General features: G+C 40.6%; 1 protein-coding gene across 4 annotated transcripts in view; it reads right to left on the bottom strand.

The window, feature by feature from the left end:
* The window catches only part of FAM13B (family with sequence similarity 13 member B), a 49,391-nt gene extending 25,164 nt beyond the window's left edge, over positions 1-24,227 (bottom strand). For 3 of the 4 annotated variants that reach the window (XM_065690334.1, XM_065690337.1, XM_065690336.1), the window contains exons 1-7: positions 23,963-24,227; positions 13,821-13,987; positions 12,678-12,868; positions 12,003-12,215; positions 8,552-8,729; positions 7,612-7,756; positions 4,919-5,076 (exon numbers count right to left, since the gene is read on the bottom strand). In XM_065690334.1, the coding sequence (XP_065546406.1) occupies positions 4,919-5,076; positions 7,612-7,756; positions 8,552-8,729; positions 12,003-12,215; positions 12,678-12,834 (851 nt within the window). In that variant the 5' untranslated portion in view covers positions 12,835-12,868; positions 13,821-13,987; positions 23,963-24,227. Of the gene's footprint in view, positions 1-4,918; positions 5,077-7,611; positions 7,757-8,551; positions 8,730-12,002; positions 12,216-12,677; positions 12,869-13,820; positions 13,988-19,515; positions 19,590-23,962 lie in introns of those variants that run through there. The other variant, XM_065690335.1, reaches the window with a different exon arrangement.
* Positions 24,228-25,425: the final 1,198 nt, after the last annotated feature.

Genomic DNA, 25,425 nt, shown 5'->3' with positions numbered 1-25,425 from the left:
AATGGCACTTTGTTTTCTTTCAAACTAAGGAAGAGGAAGAAAAAATTTACAACTTACTCTATCTACATTTCATTGATATTTCTGTGCACAGAAGTTCAGCACAGCCCTACTACTGGTACGAAGGAAGATCTTTGATAAACACGTTTTGATTTGACCACACTTGAAATCACAAAAACGAAGACATGAAGCTGTGAGTAAGTTCAGCTTCACAAACAAGAGAAGAGAGGAACATGAGCAAAACCATCAGTGAATAAAACAGATTTCAAACCACAGCCCCTATCTCAGTGTTTTCAGGAAGTTCTACATTATAAAAGGTATGCTCACACTCTAAAAGTACCAATACACAATTGTGTACACTGGACTCAATTTACTATTAACACACAGTTACTCCTAAGGACAAGCCGGGGGTGCGGGGGGAAGGCAATCATAGCACAGAACACTGCACTCCAGTTGTAAAAGAGCAAAAGAAGTAATTCAGTCAAGGACACAAGTACAAACACTATTTATAGGAAACTGATGACCTGGAATCCTTTTATTCTACCACTTCAGACAATGAGGAACTGTGTCAAGAATGGGGAAAATCAAATTCCTCTCCAAAGAATCACAAAAATTTCAGACATGGTTCACAACACAATTTTCCATCTTACTGTGTAACCTTCAGGCCCCCAGCACAGGATCATTCCCCAGTGCCCCCATTAAACACCTTTAGATACATTACAGGTACTCAGCAAAAGATCTGCATAAATCAGCAGTATTGCAAAGCCTTTACAATCCTCTTACTACATACAGGATATCTTCAACTAAGCCCTTCAGCAATTAAGTGCTTTTTGAAAGAAATGTGTCAATGGCTCTTAAGTGAAAATACAACCCAACTTCCCCACTGTGCCACTACAGCTCAAGGATACTTTATAAAAGCTGTAAATTATACTGCTACACAGAGCCGCTACACGCAGAATGACACAGCAAGACGTACAAAGGTAAACAGCTTTGTTTCATAATGCTAACCCAGTCCTGAGAAGCCCTTTTGCACTGTTTCCCTACCCATAGAAAGTTCCGGTGAAAACACACCTGAGATAGAAAAATACATTAGCCAGAGAGAAACCAGTTCAAACTTTTTCTTAATAATTCAGTTTGTTATTTCTCATTAAAAATATCAGTTGTGACTATTTCATTTCATGCTATCTCCTAAACGCATTTAATCTCATGTAATTTTCAAGTTAAATAAAGTCTTATTTGCAATCAAAGCAACATTTCCCTTTCATATATTTACCTGTGAAGCAGAACTTTACAGGCCATGCTGATGATTTTTGCTATCCCAAACGAGCACTTCATGTAAAACTGCTTCATTTGGAAAGCAGCAAAGCGTGGTGCTGGCTGCTGGCTGTGCATGCTGCTCGCCCGGCTTCAATGGCTGCTTGTCAGGCAGCACTTCTGGAGTGCTGCACTAAACCCTGCAGTCTAACTAGAAATAGACTGCAACATGAGGTCACTCCTGACAATAAGCTGCCCAATCAACACTTGAAAGCTTCCCCAACATGTTGTTGACAGATTTTCTAGGTAGGGATGAGTATTGGGATGGTAAAGAGAACATCAGATTAAAACAATAACCTATTTTCTAGCCATTCAGGCAGTTGTAACGTTTGGTCAGCTTTGCTATAGATGCATTTTGTCTCACTTTGTTGCTGTTTACTGTTATTGCCTCTCTCTCACTGATCTAAATAGAAATAAAAAGCATTAACAAATATCACACAAGCAGCGAGGATATGACCCTTATCATTGCATTTAATATAGGTCAACTTGTTTATAGAACTTGCAACTTGTCATGTCTCATATTTTTACACATATCATTTTGAAAAGCCCATAGAATGTCTCAAGAGTTTTTCCATTAGGCTCCTGGCTGGCAATATTTAAGATGAACTGCAAAGAGTAAAGCAAATGCTGTTTGGCAAAGTGCAGTGATTAAATATTTGAAATAATGATAGAGAAGGATTCTAAAGTGATTATTTCAAGAGCCCGTCTTGACAGTCAGCTGCAGTGCTGAGTCAGAGATTCCTTCCTCCGAAAGTCAGGACAGCAAAATCAGGAGAGCCTAGGGAAAAGACTTCTGGTAACAGAATACGGTGTTTCCTTTACATGCACAATGTCAACTCGCAAACACTCCCCTCTGGGGTAATGGGCTAAAAGAGCACTCAACAGGTTTATTTTAAATACCTCTTTCAAGCAGTCTCTAAATCTAACTGCATTAATGATTACCCACATTTGCACCCGGTTTCTCTCGAGCTCAACACCATGCAGTACATGAAGGTCAGGTGTTTCAGTAAGAACAACATGAGAAAAAAACTAGTGAGCAAAGTTATAAGGAAGTTATAGTCTAGATAACTAGAAGGAAGGTCTATACCGCACTGCATGGATCAAGATAACCAATCTTTAACATGCAGCACATGCAACTTCAGTACTCTTTTTCTTTCTCTCCACAAAGAGCCTAAAATATACAGTTAGTCAATCCCCAAAATTTGACAGGAGCAAAGAAGCCACAAAACTACAGGTTAAGAAACTACATGAATCATGTTTGAGATCTGCTCCTCTTCCTCCTTCCTTTACAAGCTGCTGCAGGCCCTATGTCAAGACAAACAGCCCCATAAAGCTGCATCCACATTGGCTTTTCTTACTTTTATTTTGCATAAAATAAAACAAAGAAAGGCCATTAAATACATATTACGAAAGCCTTTAAGTTTGGAATCATACAGTATTTATGGTGGTTAAAGGTTTAATAAAGCACACTGTCTCACTCTGCAATTGTATTTTCTTGTTTCATGTTTCCTGCAGTTGTTCCGGTTTTACAGTCACAACTCCCTTCTGCAGGATTCCTCGTTATCCTTCCCCACAAAAATTATGGAAAATGCCAACCATAATTAAAGCCTATTAATGTTTAATTAACCCTAAACATTGAGGAAAGATGGTTTTCTCTTCAGGCTATCAAAATTAAAACTCTCTAACATGTTGAGGTTGTCACTACTGCTGTGCTTCCACATTCCACAGGCAACTAAATACCTGCGAATACCTGTGAACAGCTAAACTGCTTTACAACTGTAATGGTAAAAATTCCAATTGCAGCAACTTGTTTTCCATTTAACTCAAACCAAGATTAAACACCTCCATTACTGACAAGGATAATTATTAAAATAGAATTTTAATTACAGAACAAAAATGTCTCTATTTTCTATTTTACAAGTTCCTGCAATGATGCAGAAGGAAGTGTGCAGCCAAGCACCTCAACAGAACCCAAAATACACATTCTTGAGACTACTAAGTCTTACGCAGAACCTTATTTGTGATTTTCCCTGCATCTCTTCTGCTTTCAGTCACACTTTTAATATAGATTCTTCCTCATCCCTCCCCATAAGTTCTTACACGCAATACCCATAAAAAACACACGTTGCAAAGAGGAAAAGGTAAAATTCACTCTCTGTAAAATGTGAACTCTAAGTACAAGTAAAGCAGACTTAAAAATGAAAACTTGCTTTCTACAAGCAAGTACAATATAAATCTGTGTATTACAAATGCACACAAATAAGCTCTCAAAGGGTAACACATTTTTACGTATATGCATCTCCTTTATGAAGATTGGTCTTAATTAAAAGCTGAATCCCACTCCAATGCTCTACCCCACTTCGCAGCTCCCAAACCTGCTCCCTGCTCCCACCCAGCAGAGCCTATCTGAACAGATCTCTCTACAGAATCTGGCCCTTGGCAGGTATTGCAGGGCCCTCCAGCTTCAGCAGCTATTAATACTTGTTTGGACAACACGAGACCTTGGCTTCCTATGTATTTTTCTAATAACCTCTTCTAGAAGGTTAACAAATTAACAAATAAAACCTCAACTTATGCATTGGTGCCAGTTACGTCACTCCTATACTGATATAACAAACATCAGCCTCTGAGATAAATTTAGTTAGCAGAGTTTAAATTAGCTGAAAGATCAATCTTGAGGTGTTTTACAAGTACACGAACAAGGCAACTTTCAGAAAACAGGGAACCCAGAGACTTCATTTTAGCTCATATTAAAGTGACTTTCTGGACCCTCAATTCAACAACCCATTCTGTAAAGTCTCATATATAACCTTCCAAACACCACCTCTGAAGCACTCAAGATTTCCTCCACATTGCTCTTACTAAAGGCCTTTCTAGAATCTCTAAATACCAACCTAAAAGTCATTAGTGGTCAATATTACCCAACTTGCTCTCCCACTCTCTTTTTGGCTATAAGCAGTTCTCTCTTCATCCCCAGTGTTTTCTTTCTCTAGCATATTTTCAGGGAGTAATCACATCTATAGGCTCTTCATTACAATTGCTGAATGCAATATATTCCACTGTATGTTAGTGAAATCAAAAAGTGCTTTTCCCATTTAACACCCAACCAAACTGGGCATAATAGACATCTGGATAAACAAATTCTCACAGGTTTAGACAATAAGGAGGGTTGCACAAGGACAGCTCTGCTGACCAGCACATGACAAGAAATAGCCCCAGGATTTCCCACCGAAAGGCAGCGGTGGAAAGACGGTTCCAAATGGGTTCACATCTAAAAATATTCACGTTCTTTTTATATTTCTCCTATAAAATTCACTGTTCAAATACACCTTTACAGTTTCACTACAATATGCCCTTTTTCCCTTTCTCTGCATAAATCGCATTGTTAATCCCATCTGTGTTCTACAGGCACTCCTCTGCTGAATTTGGGAACAGTTATTTTATTTTTGTATTGTACTATTTACTTCTGTATTTTACTACAATAACTGCATCTACTTATAAAGCTTCAGTTTGTAGACACACCGCTCAAAAGCCTGACAGCTTCTCTCAGACAGAACAGACGATACTTCAGACTCTAAATCCAAACTCTAAGGCAGGAACAGGTTACCTTGTTGATGCTGTAACACTCCTGGAATCCGAGAGACTCCCTGTCATATCTAGATGTACCACAGCTGGCCTTTCAACAGGTTTCTCTGTGCCATCTTCTGGAAGTTCTTCAGATTGCTCAAGCTTTACATCTTCCTCCTCTTCCAAGAGATCATTGATCTAAAAAGGATTTAATCACAGTTACTGGCTGGAAAAGTTCTTTAAAGAGGTCCAAGGAACTAAAAGAGCATGAGAGGTCTAAAAACAATGTACATGTAAGAGGTGAACATTTTTCAGTGTCAGAAAGAGACAGACACACTAGACTTGCTTTTATGTTAAACTATATATTCCACATCACTAAAAAGCTACAGAACTCTTTTGAAACACTGGACAAAAGCTGAAGAGAAGCATCTCTAAAGCAGTAAATGAACACAAGCAGAACCAAGACAAAAATATCCCAGCCATGCTGAAGTCATGAGGCACAGAGCCTTTCTTCCTTTATATATGAAACAGAGACAGCCAATTCTCCTCTATTCCATAGGAAGTCTTAATCATACATGAGAAGCATTTTCAAACGCTTTATGGAAAGCACTATATAAGTCTAAGAATCCAAAGCATTTGAAGGCAAATATAAGAGTATTGAGAAGCTTCTCCAAAGCCTCTTGTCTATTTTTGTTTCTTCATTTCCAAACACAGATGTGTTTGCTGAAGCAGTGAGATACAGGCCCTTTAAAATAATATAGCCACTGAGGCCTCAAGACAGCAACTTCCCTTTTTACAAAGCAACTATGTTAAAACCATAAAAAGGTAAACACAAAGTTACTCTGATTGCAAAACCCCTGTGATTGACTACTGATCTCCCATACTTGCAAAGCCAAACGTTAAAGCAGCAGCAGCCTCAAGAATATATGCTTTATATCACATTCTGCATGAGTACAAAAGAAACCCACTGAACTAAGAAAAACTGAAACTTTACACAGAAGGCAGAGAGGAGCTGTTTATTTTTCAAAGGGGTGTAATGTGCTACATGGAAATACATTCAGGTCAGGAAACACACTTATCCCTGACTTTCCTGTGTAATTGCAAGAGGATGTGGCAGTGACCCACAGGCAAGCCCAGCCTCACACAGTGGGGCTGCACCCAGTGGGGACAGGCCCTTGCTGCACCCCACACGCTGGCCTGGAGGGAGCAGGACCCAGCAGCAGTGCACTGTTGACATCTGGTGGAGACACCACGTAATTAAAGTGACACCCCACCCGGAAAAAAAAAAAAAAGCCAAAACCACACACCAAACAGGCTGCTATGCTTGGGAAACCCTTTTGCTAAAACACAGAATGACCCACAGACAAGTCAGGAATTTCAAAGCATGGCAGCAGACTATTCTTTGAAGAGCAGTCATGCCAGCCTCAGGTGACAGCCCTCAGCCTGGCCGTAGAAGATACAGCCCAGCTTTATTCAACAGCTTCCTGCTCACAGCACGGCTGCATCAGTTCTCAGTGCTAGACACACTCCTGAAAGAGCTGGAGACAGCAAACACTGCAAAGCTGCAGCACTTGGCTATAGGAGTAAGCAGAGCAGAAGCTGCTCAATCCAGAACATGCTGCCCACGCTTAGCAGAGCTGCCCAATAGGTGAGAGAGGTGTCTCCTGCAGTCAAGAGGAAGCAATCAGCTACCCCAGGACTTGCCTTACCTGTCTTGCTAGAGGAGGGGTTCATGGCACAGTGAGGCTTTAAAAACCTCAGTGTTTCTTGTTACCTTCCTTAGCAACTGCTGTTACTTACCCCTTTTTCCTCTTCAAAGAAAATATATCACTTCTTAAGCCAACTGAATATGAGCAAATTCATAGTTTATAGCTCTCTGTATTTCCGAGGAAGGGTTTGAGCCAAGATTTTGTTAATAAATCCACAAACCTGGCTTTGATAATACAAAAAAGTGTTTCTTCTATCATTACTGCTTATACACCATGACTTGCTAGAATTTAAAGCATCTGCGAACATAAGAAGAATACTACATTTTCATTACCCCTAACACCTCTGATCTCTGTATTTATATAATATATATATTTATATAAATATTTATATACATCCCATCATGACACTGTATTGTACTGCACAGAGTTAAATTTGTTGTGAGGAAAGGCAGAAGAGTGACATTGGATACCACCAATCACATGGAGAGGTGATTTTGACAAGCCTGGCAGCTGAATCCTGGGACCCAGAGGATTTCTGTTCTACTCGACTTTTTTTCTCTAATTTCAGCACTTTTCCTCACTAATATCAAGAATTTGTTTTGAAGTCTTAGAATCAGAAACACCATTCAAGAAATTCTTGCATAGGGAAACACCAATGATAACATCAAGTGGAGTGCGAGACCCTGAATGTTCCTCTAAGACACACCTGGCTGTATTACTGACCAAGACAGACACTAGCACGGCTCTAAAAAGGTAACTCAAAAGCTGTACTGTTTATGTAGCATATTTGTGTTGGGCAGGATATTACTGTTGGTTCAGTGCCAGTGTATGTTTCTCCATAGCATAGCTATACAATTCCACAAGCATGCCTATGTTTGGAAAACTCATATGGAAATGCCACATTTTGTCAGTTTGCAAGAAACAGAAAGGCATAACAAAGTCATATTTCAACCTATCTTTCACAACACAAATGTGTATAACAGATACTTAAGTGATAACATATTGCCATTTAAAATACTCTTACCTGCTCAGTTATGGAGCTTAAATCATTGGTAGATGAAAAATCTTCCTCTTCATTTTCAAAGAATTCATAGTAGTTCTCCAGAAGCCCCGCCATTATTCTGCTCACTAGTTCTTGCTCTTTCAGATCCTCCACGTCTGTGTAAATGCTAAAGATTTCAACACTGGGTTAGTTTAGAGATATGAATTCAACTGTTTCCCCAAAGACTCCTGTGAATGACTTCTATGACTGAAGGCTGCACTTCACACAATTATCCCCAATCCATTCACAGAACACAAGAGAACTTTCAGTGTGCCTTCACACCAGTGCATTATAGAGCTTTATACTAGCTTACATTTAAAAGTGACAAAGTACTATTTCATCAATTAACTTTTCATGAGGAATATTTAAAATGTAAGTATTTTCCTGTAGAGGGGAATCCCCAGGATACATTTATACCAGAAGAGCTTTTTCTCACTACAAATAGTAATCTTAGAGGCTATCTCTAAAAAATGTGAACCTCAGTTCACATTTTTTACATTATTACAGTAATGCAACAACCACATCACTGGTTTCTAATGTCACAGCTCATAGACAAGCTGTTGTTTACATCTGAGCAAAAATTGTAAGACAAAACTGGGGCAAGGGAGTGGGGGGAACAGACAGAAAGATGCTGGCCAAAACATATTCATAAGAAACTGATTTAGGTTGGAAGGACCTTAAAGCTCATCCAGTTCCTATCCCCTGCCAGGGGCAGGGACACCTTCCAGTAGAGCAGGTTGCTCCAAGCCCCTGTCCAGCCTGGCCTTGAACACGGCCAGGGATGGGGCGGCCATAAGTTCTCTGGGAACTTCAACTTGTGTACTTGCTACTGTTACTCATGGACTAGAAACCAGTTCACACTACAGATACACTCTGTCAAACTCACACATAAACGCTACATGAACTTTAAAAACCAACTTACTGAAAAACATCCGGGCCAAAGACTGCAGCTAAAGAACTCGCTGACCAGATTTCTTCATGATGAGATGCTACATTAGCTAAAAATTTACACAGAAACTTTAACAAACTGTAATTAACAGGTGGAAGCTGCTGCAAGAGGAACCTCAACTTTCTTCCAAATTCATCTTCATTATTATAATCTGGAAAATGTAATAAAAGTATTTTAATCACAGAAATAAATACCTACTTTTGCACATTTAATATTGATTGACTTTTTGACTCTGATAATAATTACTTGCTTCTGAAGTACAATTGACTGGGACAGAATATAGCCTGAACTGGCAGCATTTGACTTGTGTTGGTTTGGTCTGAGATTCCATTACTAAATTTCTCCATGGAAAAAGGAAAAAAAAAAAAAAAACAAACCCAAACTCAACAAACAAGTAACCAGGCAAACAAAAACCAACCCAACCCACATATCTGAAGGGTATTTACAGTGGCGATACTTCATAACAATCTATCTGTGCCTGCATCTCATCCTCTCATTTCAGTCTCTGGGTTAGTCCCTTACTCTCTGATCTCTTCAAGAGAGGCTGAGAACTCCCTTCCTGTTGTCACTCTTCTTCAGCAGTGTCAGAGGTCTGGATGGGCAGTGGAGAGATAGGGCTACATAACAAAAAACCCAAACCCTTCCCAGTCTTGTTTCCGTAGCACAGAACCATCCGATTACTTTCCCTAATGATAAACTCTAAGTTTACTTTCTTCTGTGAAACAAATTGATAACCTAAACCAATGACTCCTCTGCAAGTCCAGTTTAGCATGTTTTCCCCAGTTAATGCTGATTACATAGGCCAGCTCCTCCATATCCTTTCATTTTACCACTTGCACAACAGTTGCTTTTCAAGAAGAGCTCCAGAGACAGCAAGCTAGCTTAAAACCTAAATTCTCCCTGTTTCAGACAGGCTCCTTTGCCACTTCTTCCTCTACAAGCATCCCATTCCCAGCACTCTACTTCCTTTTACAACACTTAACTGATAAATACAAGCAATCTCAATGCAATCATCTAACATGTACTTAGCTTGAAGCTTGTTGATTCCTTTTCAGACCTGAGAAAGGCTCACCATAAAACTTCCTCATTCTCACCCCACATTTAACTATACCCTTCAGCAAAGCATCTCCCTATCTCATCTGTTACGTTATAAGCCCTACAAGCAACAAGGTTCAAAGGGTTTACAATTGTTTGTACCTAACAGAGAAATTCCATATAAAGAAAATGTTGGGAAAGCCAAAATGGGAGAAAACTTGATACTAACACACCCCTCATCCTCTCTCAGGATTTGAAAGCTCTTCTTAGATCAGTAAGAAAGAAAAGAAGACATTTGAAGATGATGAGCAGTTGCTAAGTCCTTAATGTCAACTCCAAGTAGCAAATTCCCTTTTGTACATTTACAGTAATATTGAACAGTAACATGCAGGACTTCATTTACCTAGACACAGGTAACACCTACAGTATCTGAATACAGGTAACCAGGCACAGAAAATACTTCTTCCTGGAAACTGAGCTATGTCTATCAGACAGTGAAAAAGCCAAAACCTGAGTAGAGGAAACTGAAACTCTAATTTTAGTATCAGGAAAGAGCATTTAAAGGTTCATGTGTTCCGATTTCACGGTGCAGATAACTTTAGATCTTTGTAAAATCACTTTATTTTAAACTGTAAAGAAAGACAGCAAAGAAAATAAACTGCAAGTTAAAGAAGCTTTTCTGTGTATTTGACAGAAAGGAACTAAATGGGATTTACAAGCTGAAGAAAAACTCTTTTCTGAAAACAACCCCCATGTAAAAAAAGAAAATATATTTTTTACATAGTCATCTATTCAAAAATGGAAAAAAAACCACAATTTTCACACTGTATTTTACAAGTCATAGAAGGGAATTACACTGTCACACCAAGGGGGTCCACCTCAATCCCATTTCCAGTCATGATATTGCAAATCAAGGTGCATAGCAGTATTAGCTGAGCAACCAGAAGCATTCTGCACTACTGTCTTAACCATCCTTCTGTCATTTATCATCTTTTTCAGGTTTACTAGCTGCTGAGGTCCAAGGAACCATGACATCAGCAACACAACCCAAAAAGCAGACATAGCACTAATGAGATTCCCTGTCCACTTCAGTTTCTCATTACTGCACAGGACAAACAAACAGAACTTCAGCCTTAACAAATTTCTCTGATCAGCAGCTTCCAAAAATTGTTTCTAGCACAAGACTACTTAGTGCCTCACACATCAGTGTTCAGCCTCTGCTCATCAGCTATCCACATAACCACCCCACATTCAACATTTCAGGATATGGGGGCTACCAAAGGAGAAAAATGAAGCAGCTTCACAGTCTACAGATGACCCTCCAGTTTAGCAGTTGGCAAATACAGAGTAACAGTGTACAAAAACCATCCTATACTCACTCACCCCACAAGCCAGTTCCTACTCTGAACAGGACAATCATGAACACTACCAAGTTCTTATGAGGAATAAACTCAACAACCAAAATGTGCAACTTCCAAAGCAGAACAAGCCCAGCACTTGAAGCAAAGTATGAACTGACATTGGAAGATGAGCAACACTCCTGCAGAGTGACAACCAGCAAACCCCTCAGTTATGTCACAGGGTGCAGAGCTCCAACAGCAACGTACCCTTTGAGGACATTACTAAGGTAGTGCTGCAAGACAAGCTTTTTCACTAGTTAAGTTATGAATCAACTCCAACACCACTCAAGACAGCAGAGGCCAAAAGACTCAGGAGACTGGATATAGATAGACAAGTTGGGAACTGGTAAGGAAAATACTGTGCCAGCATATGGGTATCAATGTGAAAGGGCAAGGTCTTGCAGGGTATGAAAAAACACATTTAGCAACAACAACATGCTGCTGATGGGGCGGGGGGGGGGGGGGGTGTCCTTCTACAAATGAGTTTTAAACTGAAAAAAATCCACAGTGGGAGAGCAAATACAACATAAGCATAGGGCTCGAGATCTCTAGTATACAAAAGCTTTACCTGCTAGGAAAGCATAGGTAGAGTAAGAGAAATTAAGAGGAAATAAGAGAAAAGCAGACAAAAGCATTCCTAGTACTTTGAAGCATCAGTAGATGTCACACAACTCTGATTCCAGTAGCTTTGACTAGTGTCCCAGTATTCATGCACAAGAACATGGAACACTCAGAATCAATCAGCATGATACATGGCAGCTCACTGTTTTCCTCCATGATGGATCAACTGTGCCTTTGATTGTGGTCCGAGTTTCCTAAAAAGACCTATTTATTTGGGGTTTGTGCTAAGAAAAGGTTATTTAAATGCCTCCTGATACACACATGATTACACAGAGCACCAAAGACACCCCAGTGCCACTACAAATCTCCATTTAATACTGTTTTTTACCCTTAAAATAATACAAACAGTGAATCAAAAAAATTATTACCTTGAGAAAGTTGCATTAAATGTATGTGCAAACTGCCAGGGATGACTGGCTCTGGAAGTTCTTGAAGAAAAAACCTAAGAAGGCTGATAGCTGAGGGTACATCTGCTTCTTTAACCAGGTCCACATCTTCTCCATTATCATATCGTTGCCGAAGCCACTCCACTGTCTCGGCATTCCCATTGACTTGAAAAAGTCCTTCTTGTTCCAGACCCCCTGAGTGAGAAAGAAATTGCAGAAATAAACTTTTATATCTAGTATAGACAAATATCGCAGAAAATACTGATAACCAGATATGCACAATTCATACACTGACTGAAACACTTACTGGACAACAGTTTTGTGAGACTTCATCAGTCCTTTTCCCAGCAAATACATTCTTATGCCCAGCTAAAAGTACACTAAGCTGAGTGCTGCAGTACCTAAACCATACCATTTCCTATGAACTATCCTGATAAGCTGACTGCATTAGTCTCAGAAAAAAAGTGATAATCAAATGTAACAGAAGGACTAAGAAAGTGTGTATCACCAAAAAAGAATTCCAACTAAATCACATCCAATTAAAGGTAAGTAACTTTAGAAAAAAGTACTCTTCAAAAAATACAGCTTACAAACCCCACAATTTATTCTGTAAGAATAACAGCTCAACACATTCAAGTACAGCAAGATAATACATACCATGTTCCTCAATATAGTCCACCACATGGCGGACTATGAATGGAACCTCATTGTCTGGTTGCCCTTCTTGCTGCAGCTCATCAAGTGGAATTCCAAATATTTTGTTAGCAAGAACAGAGTTGCAGTTACTCAAGGAAGGGGAGGAGCTCTTCCTCATATCTTTTTGCAGCCAAAAATCAAAGCTGTCTTTTCTGTCAAGTAAGAGGAATTAAAACCAAAAATCATACTTCAGTGCACGCTGGTTTAATCACCTAATGCAAATACTCTTTGGTCTCTCTCAGTCTGTTGACTGATTTAATGACAGGTTCTATAATGACTACAAGTACAACTAACTAGAGAAACAACTATAACCAAGACAGATGTCACGGCAAATCCTCAATAGAGGACTGAGAAGAACATATATAGCAGCAAAGAAAACTCACAAAATTCTAGTTACAACATCGTTGCTTAAGTCCTAAGGTGCTTCAGAAGAGAGATTCTTCAGTACGTTTCCTGATGGTATTTATCAGTCAGGCCTTGGAAACCCAACACAAAAATCTCTCAAGAGGAAATTGAATTAGTGGATCATACCAAACCAAACCCACTGGTTTTAGTTACATGAAATGATAAAGTATTTTGTGGTACGGTACTCCACTGCAATCAACTTCTACTATATTCAGCATTTTCTGGTCTGTACAACAGAGCTTTCAACACCTGCATCAAATTAAACATTTAATAAACATAAACCTCCAAAACTAGTTTCTAGATGCTCAGTGATACCATTCTTCCCACCATGCAGAAGCTCCAGCTTTATTTGCAAGTCTTTGCTTGATAAAGGATCTAAGTAGATAACAGAGGTATTACCAAAGACAGTGTTCCAGTTAAACTGTTAACCTGTCAGAACCAAAATATTTCCTTTAGCAAAGAAAAACCTGTCTTTTCAAAATAAATACTCAAAAAGAAAACATACTTGCTTAAATGCAAGCAGTCACTTTCACAGAGCATGGCACACAGACCATGAAGTACAGACTGCTAGACAAAGCACCGCAACCAAATTTAATCCTCTGATTATTAATGGATTGATAAATTCTAACAGATGAGACACACTGAAATCCACGCTTTTCTTTTTTTAATAGCTTGAGTAAAGCAGTTGAAAAAACCCACCTCAGAGTACTTAAACAGCCGAGTTTGAAAAACGTTTTCTGCGCCAGCTGCCCTCACTGACCAAGCATTCTTTTGTCATTTATGGTTGTTTAAGATTATGGCAAAAGATCAGCCTGTAGTTCCTCATTGAAGAATAGCAGAACTCGATCAGTACTTCAGCAGTTAATCTGAAAATAAGCAAAATATAATCAGACCATAAAGTTTTCAACAGTTTTAAACTCAGTCACAAGTCTAAACATCACATTTGAGGAATTCTCCTTGTTAAATCATCCACTTCTTGTTCTGATCAAGAAAGTACAAAGACCTCATCATACAAAAAAGCAAATCCCTTTCTTCACTTAAGAGTTAACCAAATGTAAAGCAAAAGCATGGGACAGCTAAGCCTTAGCAATTATGAAATGATTTTCAGACTCATTCATTCTTTTCCTAAAGAACCACAAAGGGTGTGGTAGGTTGGATGGAAGTACCTGCCATATTAAAACATTTCATGGCTAGAAAGGTTTTAGAAGGATCTCTGGCTTAACACCCCATCTTTAAATGGAAGGACCAAAAACTAAATCCTGACCAAGAAACATAGAGAGTCAACTACTTTTCAGTGGTACAGATCTAGGAAATTGATCATGTGTCCTAATTTCCAGTTCAAAGCCTAAGTCATCATGAGATATGAATACAGGAGACAACTTCCCCAAAATTAGGTTCCCTTGAACCAATCACATTTTTGCCACCTTTTAGAATCCCAATTATCTGTACATTTTTCAAGTTCTCAGCTCTCAAAATAACTACAAACCACAGCAATTGCCTTTTGGTCTTGTGTGGTACTGAACATTTAAATTGCAGCTTCATGACACAGCAAAGCTCATTTAATGCCCAGGTACAGTCAAAGGGTCATCTCAGCTCCTTAATCCCACCTATTACCTGTTCTAATTAAACTCAAGCAACTGTAACTGGGCAAAACTAGCTTCAGACATACATGAACACACACAAACACAACACACACCACCAAAGCTAGACAATCCAAAAGCTTTCCCTGGCTTTAAAACCTTCCATTTCATAATTTGAGATCAAGATGAGAATTCAGCTGACAGACTTGAGAAAAGTACCTTCCCTCTCTTCGTTCCCTCACATTGGCTCTTTTTTCTATTCCACATCAGAAAAAAATCATCTTCACTTTCAAAGTCCTAACACCCAGTACTCATTTCAGTACCAAAATGCCAGTCCATTCACTAGCCTGGGACAGCAGGAATCCAGAGCCCTTCCAGGAGTCTGAAATAACTGACGTTTTCCTGCTCCAAATCCTCCCCACACTGCACCCATGCGTTAACACGGAGCTGACCATAAGCTCTACACGACACTGCTTCAACCTCCTCAAAATTTTCTTGCATTGAGGCCTAGAAGAAAAAAGAATTTCATGCTTAAAAGCGCTTAAATCTTTGCCTAATGATGTAAGCAATGCTGACCAATATCCTCTCCTGTTCTTTGTCATCTGTCTCTTGCAGATTTCAATCAATCCCAACACATGCAACTTTTAAGATCTGAAGATGCACACAGTCTATTTTATGAAGTTCTACCAAAGTCAACCACGTATCCAAAAGGAATCAGACAGGCTCATGTTAGTGGGGTTAATGGCAGCTGGGAAAAAAACCTTTGATGGATCTGCCACAATGCTTCAGGCTGCCTTGCTCAAAATAAACAACCAACCTTCAAATAAACATCAAAACAATCATCACCCAATAAAAAGCAAATTAGAAGCAACCACTTCTTTATAACTCAGCACCAAATGAACAATCTTGTGGTCCAGCTCCCTTAACAAAGACAACTTTGTGCTTAGCTAGCTGACATTAAAGCACTGCCATTTTCACCGGGTGCTGCAGAAAAACAGGCTACCTGAATATTAACTTCATTCAAGAGACAGTAAAATAGAAGTCTTTCTGTTGTCTTTTTTTCACTAGCTTGGCAACGTAACAATGAAGTCAAAACAGCCTGATTGTCTCCTTGTTACAGCCAAACCGGATTTACAACCCAAGCTCGTACTTTAATCCCAGTTTTATAGGGCTTATCATCATTCATATGCTATCGCCTATCACTGAAGGAAAGGTTCAGAAAGAATTATATATATCTTCTCTTCTTATACTGACCAACAGCTTTTCCACTTGGTCTCCCTTGACTCAAGATGTCCACCACTTTAATGCAGACAACATATGAAAACTAGGACAAGATATCTAACCTTCAGTATTACTTCTAGAGTCTTTTACAAATCCTAAGCAAGACTCTGGGTAGGGATTCATTCTTGGGTTTGTTTGGGGTTTTTTTGCCATGATCTAACGTTTCAGAAAACAGGAAGTCATCCATTCAACTATGTGCAGTTTTGCCCCTTTTATCCTGACCCTTTTGAACATGTGCTTCCCAATTTCACAGCCTACATGACTCACAAGTCCTATCAAGGGAACCACAGTAATTAAAACAACACACCAGCTTGTGCTTTGTTAAAAATAGTCTGGTTGCACCTTTCTCATCTACCTCCCCCCTTGTTACTACAAACACTTAGAAAGATCCCCTAAGCTACAATGATGTTCTACAAAATGTAACTACAGAAAAACAAAAAATGCACCTTATTGTGACCATCTTACACCATAATTTTGAAAGAGGCTGAAAAAAACCCACCATGCTATGTCCTGTGCAACATCCCCAAGAACCTTAAATGAGGGTAAAACACTGAGTTTCATTCCATGTATTTCAGTGCTCTTATCCCTTATTAAAAAAAGGTTTCTTGGGGTTTTGCTGTTTTGTCTGGGGGCTTTTTGTTGTTGTTGTTGTTTCTTTGATGTAGCTGTTGTTAATAAGGCAAGTACCAGGCAAGAGTCTGCTGGGAAAACAGCACCACAAGTCTCATTTTGCCATCATAATAGCATTCACTTATCTTGGCAACCAAAGAAATATTCACACCCACATATGAAATGCCACTAAAGAAAACACAGAATACATAGCTAACTGACAGTATCTGAGGAATACATATGAAAGTTTAGACTTAAAATTAGCTCAGCTTTTACATTACTGGCTAAATTACAAATATATGGGTGTCTTTTTAAATTGAAGTCCTCAGGGCTCTACCACCTTCCCTTAAAGCAAAGGAATGAAAAAAAAACAAGAAGTAAAAATAAGATAAAAAAAGGCTACAAACTGAAACCATGCCATAGGAATGAAAACATTCATCTGCCTGTAGAATTTTTGCCACAAGTCTCAACTATTTAAGCAATTCTTTTATTTGCTTGTTTTATCTAGCAAGAAATTCATATCATCTGTGAAGCCAAAACCAAAGCTAACAATGTCTGCCATTCTGCTCTATTTTTAATGTATTATTTTGTGGGATTAGGAGACATCAGTGATTTTTAATTTTTTTTAACATGAAAAGTAAAAACTAAGTAAGATTTTGAGATAGGAATAAAAGTGCTAAAGGGCAATCGCTTGCCCCTACTTCTTGGGAAACACACCTCAAGTTGAGACTGGCTTTTTCAGTCCGCAGTGCTGCATCCTGTCACCCACCCACATGCCCTCACACTGGCTCCAAACAGAACCCATACACATCCTCCACTCCAAGGAGGATTGTTTCTGCAGGCAAGGTTTAGTTACAAATAAATTCCTCAAAAAACTTAAGGTGCCTCCAAGTTTTTATTTTTTTACTCTATATTTGATAAATAAAATCATCTATTATGTTACTTACCTTACTTTCTTATAACTAGCAAAAATCCATGATATCCCTCTGGATGCATATAGTAAACATACTTTTAAATCCAGATAAAGAATTCTGTTTTCAGCTAAGTTTGAAATGTTCAAAGTTATAACAGATCCTAAGAATTTCAAACTGAGGGCCTAAACTTACGACACAGATTCCAACTCGGAGTCACAGAAACTTTCCTCATGCAGGGGTATCACCCAGATCCAGCTGTCAGGCATAAGCATGAGCCATAGGGTTTGCCTGGGACACTTCGGTGTACCAGCTCCCTGCAGAACACACAGCCTCACTTGGCAACTGCTACACACCGTTTATGGCTTTAAAAAATGACAACCAGCAGTCTGCTCTTTGCTCTTAAGTTTTAGCAAGACAAAAGGAGGCTTCACTCATCTGATTTTCAGCTTTTATTTGGCTAATAAGTAAAAATAAGAGTATTTTGCTCATTTGAATTAATCCAGTCAAAATTGGAAAGATGGCCGGTTGGGGCAGGAGACACAGCTAGAGGAAAAGAAAAAAATAAAAGTTAAAAGTCCTTAAAAACTCCTATCCCAAGCTTTTAGCAAACAAACAGAGCACTACCACAAACTCAGGACACACAAAAGGACAAATGCTATTTGTCTCAAGAGAATAGCTGAAAACATGCAGAGCTGGGCAAGTGCTTAAACATACAAACAGAATATCCTTCATGTAAAAAGGATTATCAATTTTAAAGCAACATCTAAGTACTCATTAAAATGAGTAGTCAAAACAGAAACTGTTTAAGGACAGACGTTTTAAAACCAGAAGATTAGCTTGAAATAGATTCTTAAAGCAAGATTTGCTCTGACTGTAAGGGAAATCAGCTATTGGGAGGCATTTTAGTAAAAAGTCTGGATTGGCAAATCAGGCAGTTGACTCAGCTGTCATTTCAAATTTCACAAGATGGACTTCTCAAGAATTTATTCCTCATTCCTGTGAAGGCAGAATATTTTAAAAGAAGTGTAACTACAGAATTTAACTCACAGTGTTGAAGGAAACCATGTCAGAATAAATGTCTTTTCAAGCACGTTCAACTTCCCTGCTCCCTTCATTTCTTAACATGGTTATTAACTCTTCACTGACACATCTGCTTTCTGCTTAAATAGGAATCAAAAGTCAACAAGCTTGTGGCAGTTTTGCACCCAGTCACAGGAGTCAGCAGAAGCAGGAACACCAGCTATTTAATAAACTCGCTACTTGCATGTACATGCCTTCACATGTGTGCTCTCACACACACACACACACTATCTCAACTAGCTGAAATTCTCCATGATCTGCCACTAGCACTCAGAAAACACTCAAAATACCGGTTATAGTGATACAGCAAATAAAAACACAAAAAAATACAACAGCAGATTTAGTAGAATGTCATTTTTGCTTCCTGGAAACGCAGCAGCAAGCTGCCTAATTTACAAGTTAGACCAATTCAAAATAAGCCTCAATGTCCTTACCACGGAAGAAAGCAACAAAACAACTCACAAAAGCTCCTCTGAAAAAAAGATATTTATAAAATTGAGGAAATTTGGGATTTTATTTTTAAAACTTACAAGCCAAGAAACCACAGTATTGATTAGGATTTATTTTCCAGCCATTAAAGTTTAGCCTACAATTTCAGCTGCCAGCACCCGATTAGACTTTCTGTGAAAAAGCCCATCATCCAATACAGATCTTCACGAGAGGCAGGAAAGTGGGCAGGCTTTGGTTAGATGAATTGCAAAATAAGGAAAAAAAACCACCCCAAAACCTACAAAGGTTCACGTTTTGAACACCAAATTAAGCATTTAGCAGCTGCATTGCAATAGCAGTAAACCCTTAAACACAGCGACTGATTTAAGTAACATTCCAAAACGATTTTGCATTTTAAAAGAGCAAGCTGAGAGATCACCAAAATGTGAGCTGATTTTCAAGTGGTTTGATATGCAAAAATAGTATTTTATATTCACTTACTAGATGAACTCCAAAGGCTTTTAAACAGCATTACAGCAACTCGGAATCCTTCTACAACTATACTGTAGCAGGAGGAATTCAATAAAACCATCAGCAATACCAGAAAGAAGTCGATGTTTGCTCACTGCTTCACACCCACCACTGAACACTGCCAGATTTGCTCTCAGCTGCTGCTGCCAATGCACATGTGCAGAATTATAAAGAAACTTCCTGCTCACACAGATCCCGTCACATTCTTAACAACAGTAGTTAATAAATAAAAAGGCTTTTGTATCTTGTTTAACAGCTAATTATATTCATGCTACTTGCCTCCCCCCAAAGTAAAGCTGTACTCCACCAACCACAAATGTATAATTGCCAGTACATCAGATAATAAGTTAAGTGTAATGGCGTTATAAAAGTACACTGAGGTAACAGACAGGAAGAAATTATCAGTAAAACTATGCAGCTGGAGAGGTTCACATTATAAGTCCAAAGCAGCTTAACAATTGTCACTGCTGTTAAAGACAGACTTTGGAACAGAAGTCAAGCTACCATAGAGACACCAAAAAAAAGCAAACTATAAATAGATAATGCATTTAATTTATGATACACAAGTTATCCTATTACATACATTTATCATCAGCCTGTTTCTCTCTCTCCTGAGCAGGTAAGCAGAAATTCACATTGGAACTCAACACCTTACAGAATGGCCCATTCGCTATGGAAACACTGCCTCTGTCATAACGATGACCACGTGCCACCAAAATAAAGGACAGTCTTAGCATCCCCACTGAAGGGGTAAGACATCTTAATGGAGTTCAATGACTCTTTGAATTGCAAGGGAAGAGGGGGAGAGAAAAGAAAAGGGGAGATGGGGTAGAAGACAGAGGACTGCTAATGAGGTCTCCTCCACAACCCATTCTTGTCACAACTTGGTCATGACCAAATCTGAAGATACCACCAGAATCACAAGGTTAGAAATTACACTGCAGCCTAAAAATGAAGTAACCCGATGACAATAAAAGAGTGACAACAAAAGATTTAATTAAATGTGAAGTTCAGCAAAAAGGGAAAAAAAAAAAACCCTTTCAAATATACATGCTTAAAAAAACAGGCGGAAAATAAAGGAAGAAAGAACGGCATTCATAAGATTCCAGCTTTCATCTTTTCAATTTTGTCCAAGTATTATTATCCTACACAGCTGAGCACAAATTTTAATCCCAAACACACTGCAGGGAACACACTGAACAGAAGAGACATATGAAGAGAGCAGGTAGGGAGACTGGAACCTGGACAATCCATTCATGGCTCCCACCAGATCCTCTGTTCTGACCGAGCAGCTGCCCCACCCTAACGTCCTTACAATGCTCCAGATAGCAAGGAAAATAAAACCCTCAATACCAAAAAGCCTCTGCAGGCACAGTCTTTGTTACAAGCTGTGTGAACATGAACATAATGCAGTATCTTTATTTTAAGCTCAAGTCTTCTTTTTTCCAAGACAAATGTACAGTATCAAATTTCACACATTCACAAGTGAGACACCTCAAGAGCAGCCTTGTTTGTTACTATCAGAACTATTAATTTCACTATAATCAGAATATGGTCCTAGATCCAGGTGCAAAATACTGCCCATTTCTTGCACTGAATGACTCCACCCATATGTTGCAAGCAGAACAGGCTTTCAGCACTATCATCTCCTAAACTTAAGACTTAAAAAAAAAACAGCTTTACAAAAAATAGATGCAGGAAGAAACAGATTCTCTTTTAGGCTGTAACAATACACAGAATTCATCTGAACTGACAGAACTCTCACAAATCCCGGCAGTTGGCTACGAGGCCAGTACAAAACAACAAAGCCAAATCTGATTTGGCTAAAGCCTTCAGACAGGTCATCACTCCCAAAGTCTTTGCAGGTAAAATTTTGAATTTGAAGAAGGTAATGGTCAGCAAGAGACTCAAAATCACTTGCCCAATTTTACTGACTTTTCAGGGAACAATGCAGAATTCCTGGATTCTCAGCCTGGATCCAATTTTGACACGAGACAAACAGCCTCTCTGCTGAATAACAGATACATTCATTACTTTAAAAACTGCATGACAAGTAACAAATCTCCCTCTTTAATGGCCTTTCATAGAAGATTAAATACTCCTTCAATTCTGTATCTCCTCCTCAAATGTCCCAGATAAAGTGTTATTTTTTTTAGCTCTGAAGTAACAGTTTCCACATTTGAAATGATTAATAAATATAGAACTGGGCCTGCAGTACAAGGGGGGAAAAAAGAAGTTAAAATGGTTTACCATCTTCCACCCTCACAGATGCAAATACTGGCTTGCCCTGCAAGAAGTCAATTCACTAGCCTAATGGCTGCTAGACTTTTGTTTTGTGTGCTAATATGGCAGCAAAACATAACCTGGTGTTATACACGGGATTTAAGGACAACTTGAAGGCATTCTTCTACTGATAGCAGTTCCTCTTCCTTAGAGCTACAGCTTCTCAGGGCAGGGTCGGGGAGGGGAAACCAAAACAAGAACCAAAGAGGAATAATAACAAAAATCGAAACTAGAAGAGACTTGGCAGATTTTATGCACTTTCTAATGAGTCCTAGAATAGGGCATCACTGCTGAGCTATAAACATTTCAGCAGAGATCAAAAGGTTGAGTATTTGAAAAGGGGAAAAGCACCACAAAAAGCTTTCACGCACAGAAGGTTGGGGCTTTCATGACAGTTGCTGTGTGTTCAAAATGCATGGAATATTTCTTCAGCCTCACCTGTTTTTGCCAACATGCTGTTATATACATGAGAAAGAAGACTTCACTGCTTGCACAGGTCTCCCGTTATGAGCCATAAATGTTAAATTAAGTCTTTTTATGAGCTATTAGAAGGTCCTCCAATGTTACAGTGCATACAGCGAGAGCCCAAACTGACTCAGCAGATACAAACTGTCATTTCCTAAGCTCAGATGTTCTGACACATCGTCCGTGTCAGAATCTGCAAGCATTAGAAATGATCAGGAGCTTCTTTACATCTTTAAATGTAACCGTGAAACGCTCTACTGATTTTTCTAAAATAATATTGTGAATTTCCAGTTTGATGCTTTCAAAACATCGGGATATTTGATTCCTTGTTGTAACATTGTCAAGACAAGGAAAGGATTCCTATGGTGCTAGACAACATGCAAAACCCAGACAAAGCAGGTAAAAAAACAGTGTAAATACCTTCAAAGCTATGCAGCAAAGAACACATAAAGCAGTTTACTGGTAATAAGTAGTAAAAAAAAGGGAAAGGAAACAGACTGAGACAGTGAATTTGTTATAATACAGGCCCACAAAGTAGCTTTTTCTTTTCTTTTTTTATGTTGGCAGATTAAACTGCACAGAAGACAGAAAAACTTCAACCCTAAATGCTAATCCAGTTCAACAATTTATTCGGAAGTCACAGACTAACTATTCCATCCCTGAGGACACTTGGGAATACGTGCCTGAAAAAAAATAAACACCTGTGTTGCATTTTATATAGTCAGTTTTGTTTTTCTTGAACAGGCAGGAGTGATTTGGTGCTATTCACTTTCTTCATTCGTTACCTTTTTCCCCTCCCCTGTTCAAATTTAGAAGTGCTGCCAGACCATGGAACTCCAGAGTAAGAATTAAGTATTAAAAGTTCAAGCTGCAGTGTTTGATTGCAGTTATTTTGCGGTTGGGTGTTTTTTTCAAACCTGGAAGAAGTACCCTAACACTGGAGCATCTCATACTGAAGCAACTTTCTGGTAGCAAGAAGCATTTACACTCAAACGTTTAAACCCCTAAGGAGCTTCCAAGAACAATGGAAGCAGACACACTGACAGATTCCTCAGAAGATACATTTAGTCACAGGATGGAGTGCCGTGCCCATAAGCTAGTGCTCTCGGTGCTAGCGTTGCCTTATTCACACAAGATTTAGTGAATACCCTTCTTTAACTTCTTAAGAACAACTTTGCTGGCAGGGAGCTACCAGGCTAACGCTGTCAGCGCTCCAAGCCCCATCGCAGGGGGGAACAGAGCTGATCCACCGTGGGAGGAGGGCACAGGCTCGGCAGACAACTCTGCTGCAAGAGCCAAGAAACCCCCGCAGGCTGCCAGGGCTGCCCCCGAGGTCCCAGCCACACAAGTGCAACCCGGGAAGCGGGCGCACCGCTTGACAGCTCCCTCCGCGAGGCTCTAGCAACTTCTGCACCGCGCAGCCCTGCGGCGCGCCCGCCGCTGCGCACACGAGGAAGTTCGCGCTCCCGTACCGGTGCCAGAAGGTTCCTGAAGCCTGACGCCACACCGTCCCTACCCCTCAACCACCTCCGAACCGGAGGCCCGGCCTGGGCCGCCCTCCCCGCGGCAGAGGGGCGGACATCCCCCCCCCCCCCTCCCCTTACCACCACCATGACCACCAGAACCCCCAGCCCGCACAGCGCCGCGCATGCGCCCCGCGGCCCCTCACCGTTGCCGGGTGACTCGCCCTCCCCGCCGTCCTCAGCACACCAAGCAGCAGGTTCCTCCGCCTCTTCCTACCCCGGGGGCCGGCGCGGGCCTCTCCTCTCCGCTCCGCTCTCCCGCCGCAAGGCCTCGCCACGCCGCCGCCGTGCCCTCGCCCCGGGCCGCCGTGCAGTGCCCCCCCCCTCAGCCGCTCGTTCGCGCCTACCGCGAGCGGGGGTCCCTCAACGGTAGCGGCGGCGACTGGCGGAAGTGACGCGCTGACTGACAGGTGCAGCGCGCGCGCGGCCCCCCTTCCCCTCCCCTCAGGGTCACGTGTGGAGGGGAGGGGCGGGGTCGCGCTGAGGGTAGCTGAGGGGACAGGGGTCCTGCCGGTAGCAATGGCTCCGTCTCCGGCCGTCGGTGGGGCCCCGGGGGGGGAATGGAGCCTCAGTAAGGGGGAACCGACGGCCCCGAGTGGGGTGGCTGCTGTCCGTTATGGGCGCGAGCTGCCCGGCGCCTCAGGCACTGTCGCACGGCACCCGGGAACCGCACCCCGGGGACTGGCGTTTTTCTGTCGTTCATCAACCTTACAATGACTCAGGCACCCGCCTGCCTTGGGCTGGGAGGCGCCCAGAGTGACCGCAGTTGGTGTCACCACTGCTTAGTATCACAGGGTGGTTTGGGTTGGAAAGGACCGTAAGGTAATCCAGTTCTAACCCCCCCTGCCATGGGCAGGGACACCTCACACTAAACCATGGCACCAAAGCTCTGTCCAGCCCGGCCTTGAACGCCGCCAGGGATGGAGCATTTGCCACTCTTCGGGTAACGTGCTCCAGTGCCTCACCGCCGTCATGGTAAAGAACTTCTTCCTTATATCCAGTCTAAGGTTTTTATTAGGAACAATTTGTTCACTGAGTAATAGGCATTGGAACCATCTGCACAGGGATGGGGTGGCATCACCATCCCTGGAAGTGTTCAAAGCCACCTAGACAAGGCCCATAGAGACATGGGTTAGTGGTGCCCTTGGCAGTGCTGGGGAGCGATTGGACTTGATGATCTTAAAAGACTTTTCCAACCCAGCTGATTCTGTGATTCTCCATTTCTCGTAACCATATTTAAGTATTTCCTGAATCAAAGCATCAAAAGTGATCGCTCCCAAACATTTCCAACGTGTAAGCACACCAGAAGTAATGAAGTGCCCTTTGACAAAGAGCTAATGTGTCTCAAAATACACAATTTAGCACCCTTAAACTAAGTCAGCATAAGTTAGTGAGGAGATGCGAGCTTGCAGTAGAAGTGTTAAAAGCCGTGCCTTGCAGTCTGCGGTTCCCACATGCCATGTTGTAACTACAACAGCTTTCTCTGTCACGCGGTGCCAGCAGCCATAGGAGGTGGGTTTAATAAAGCATTTAAGGGAGTTCGGATTTTAGTTCCTAAAAAATCCTCACAGGAAAAGCTTTTTTTTTTCCGCCCTGTGAAAAACTGACA

Source organism: Lathamus discolor, chromosome 10 (genome assembly GCF_037157495.1).
Source record: "Lathamus discolor isolate bLatDis1 chromosome 10, bLatDis1.hap1, whole genome shotgun sequence".
In the NCBI taxonomy this organism is placed as follows: domain Eukaryota; kingdom Metazoa; phylum Chordata; class Aves; order Psittaciformes; family Psittacidae; genus Lathamus; species Lathamus discolor.
The sequence above is the reverse complement of the archived record's forward strand: the minus strand, read 5'-3'. Positions and strand labels throughout refer to the sequence as shown.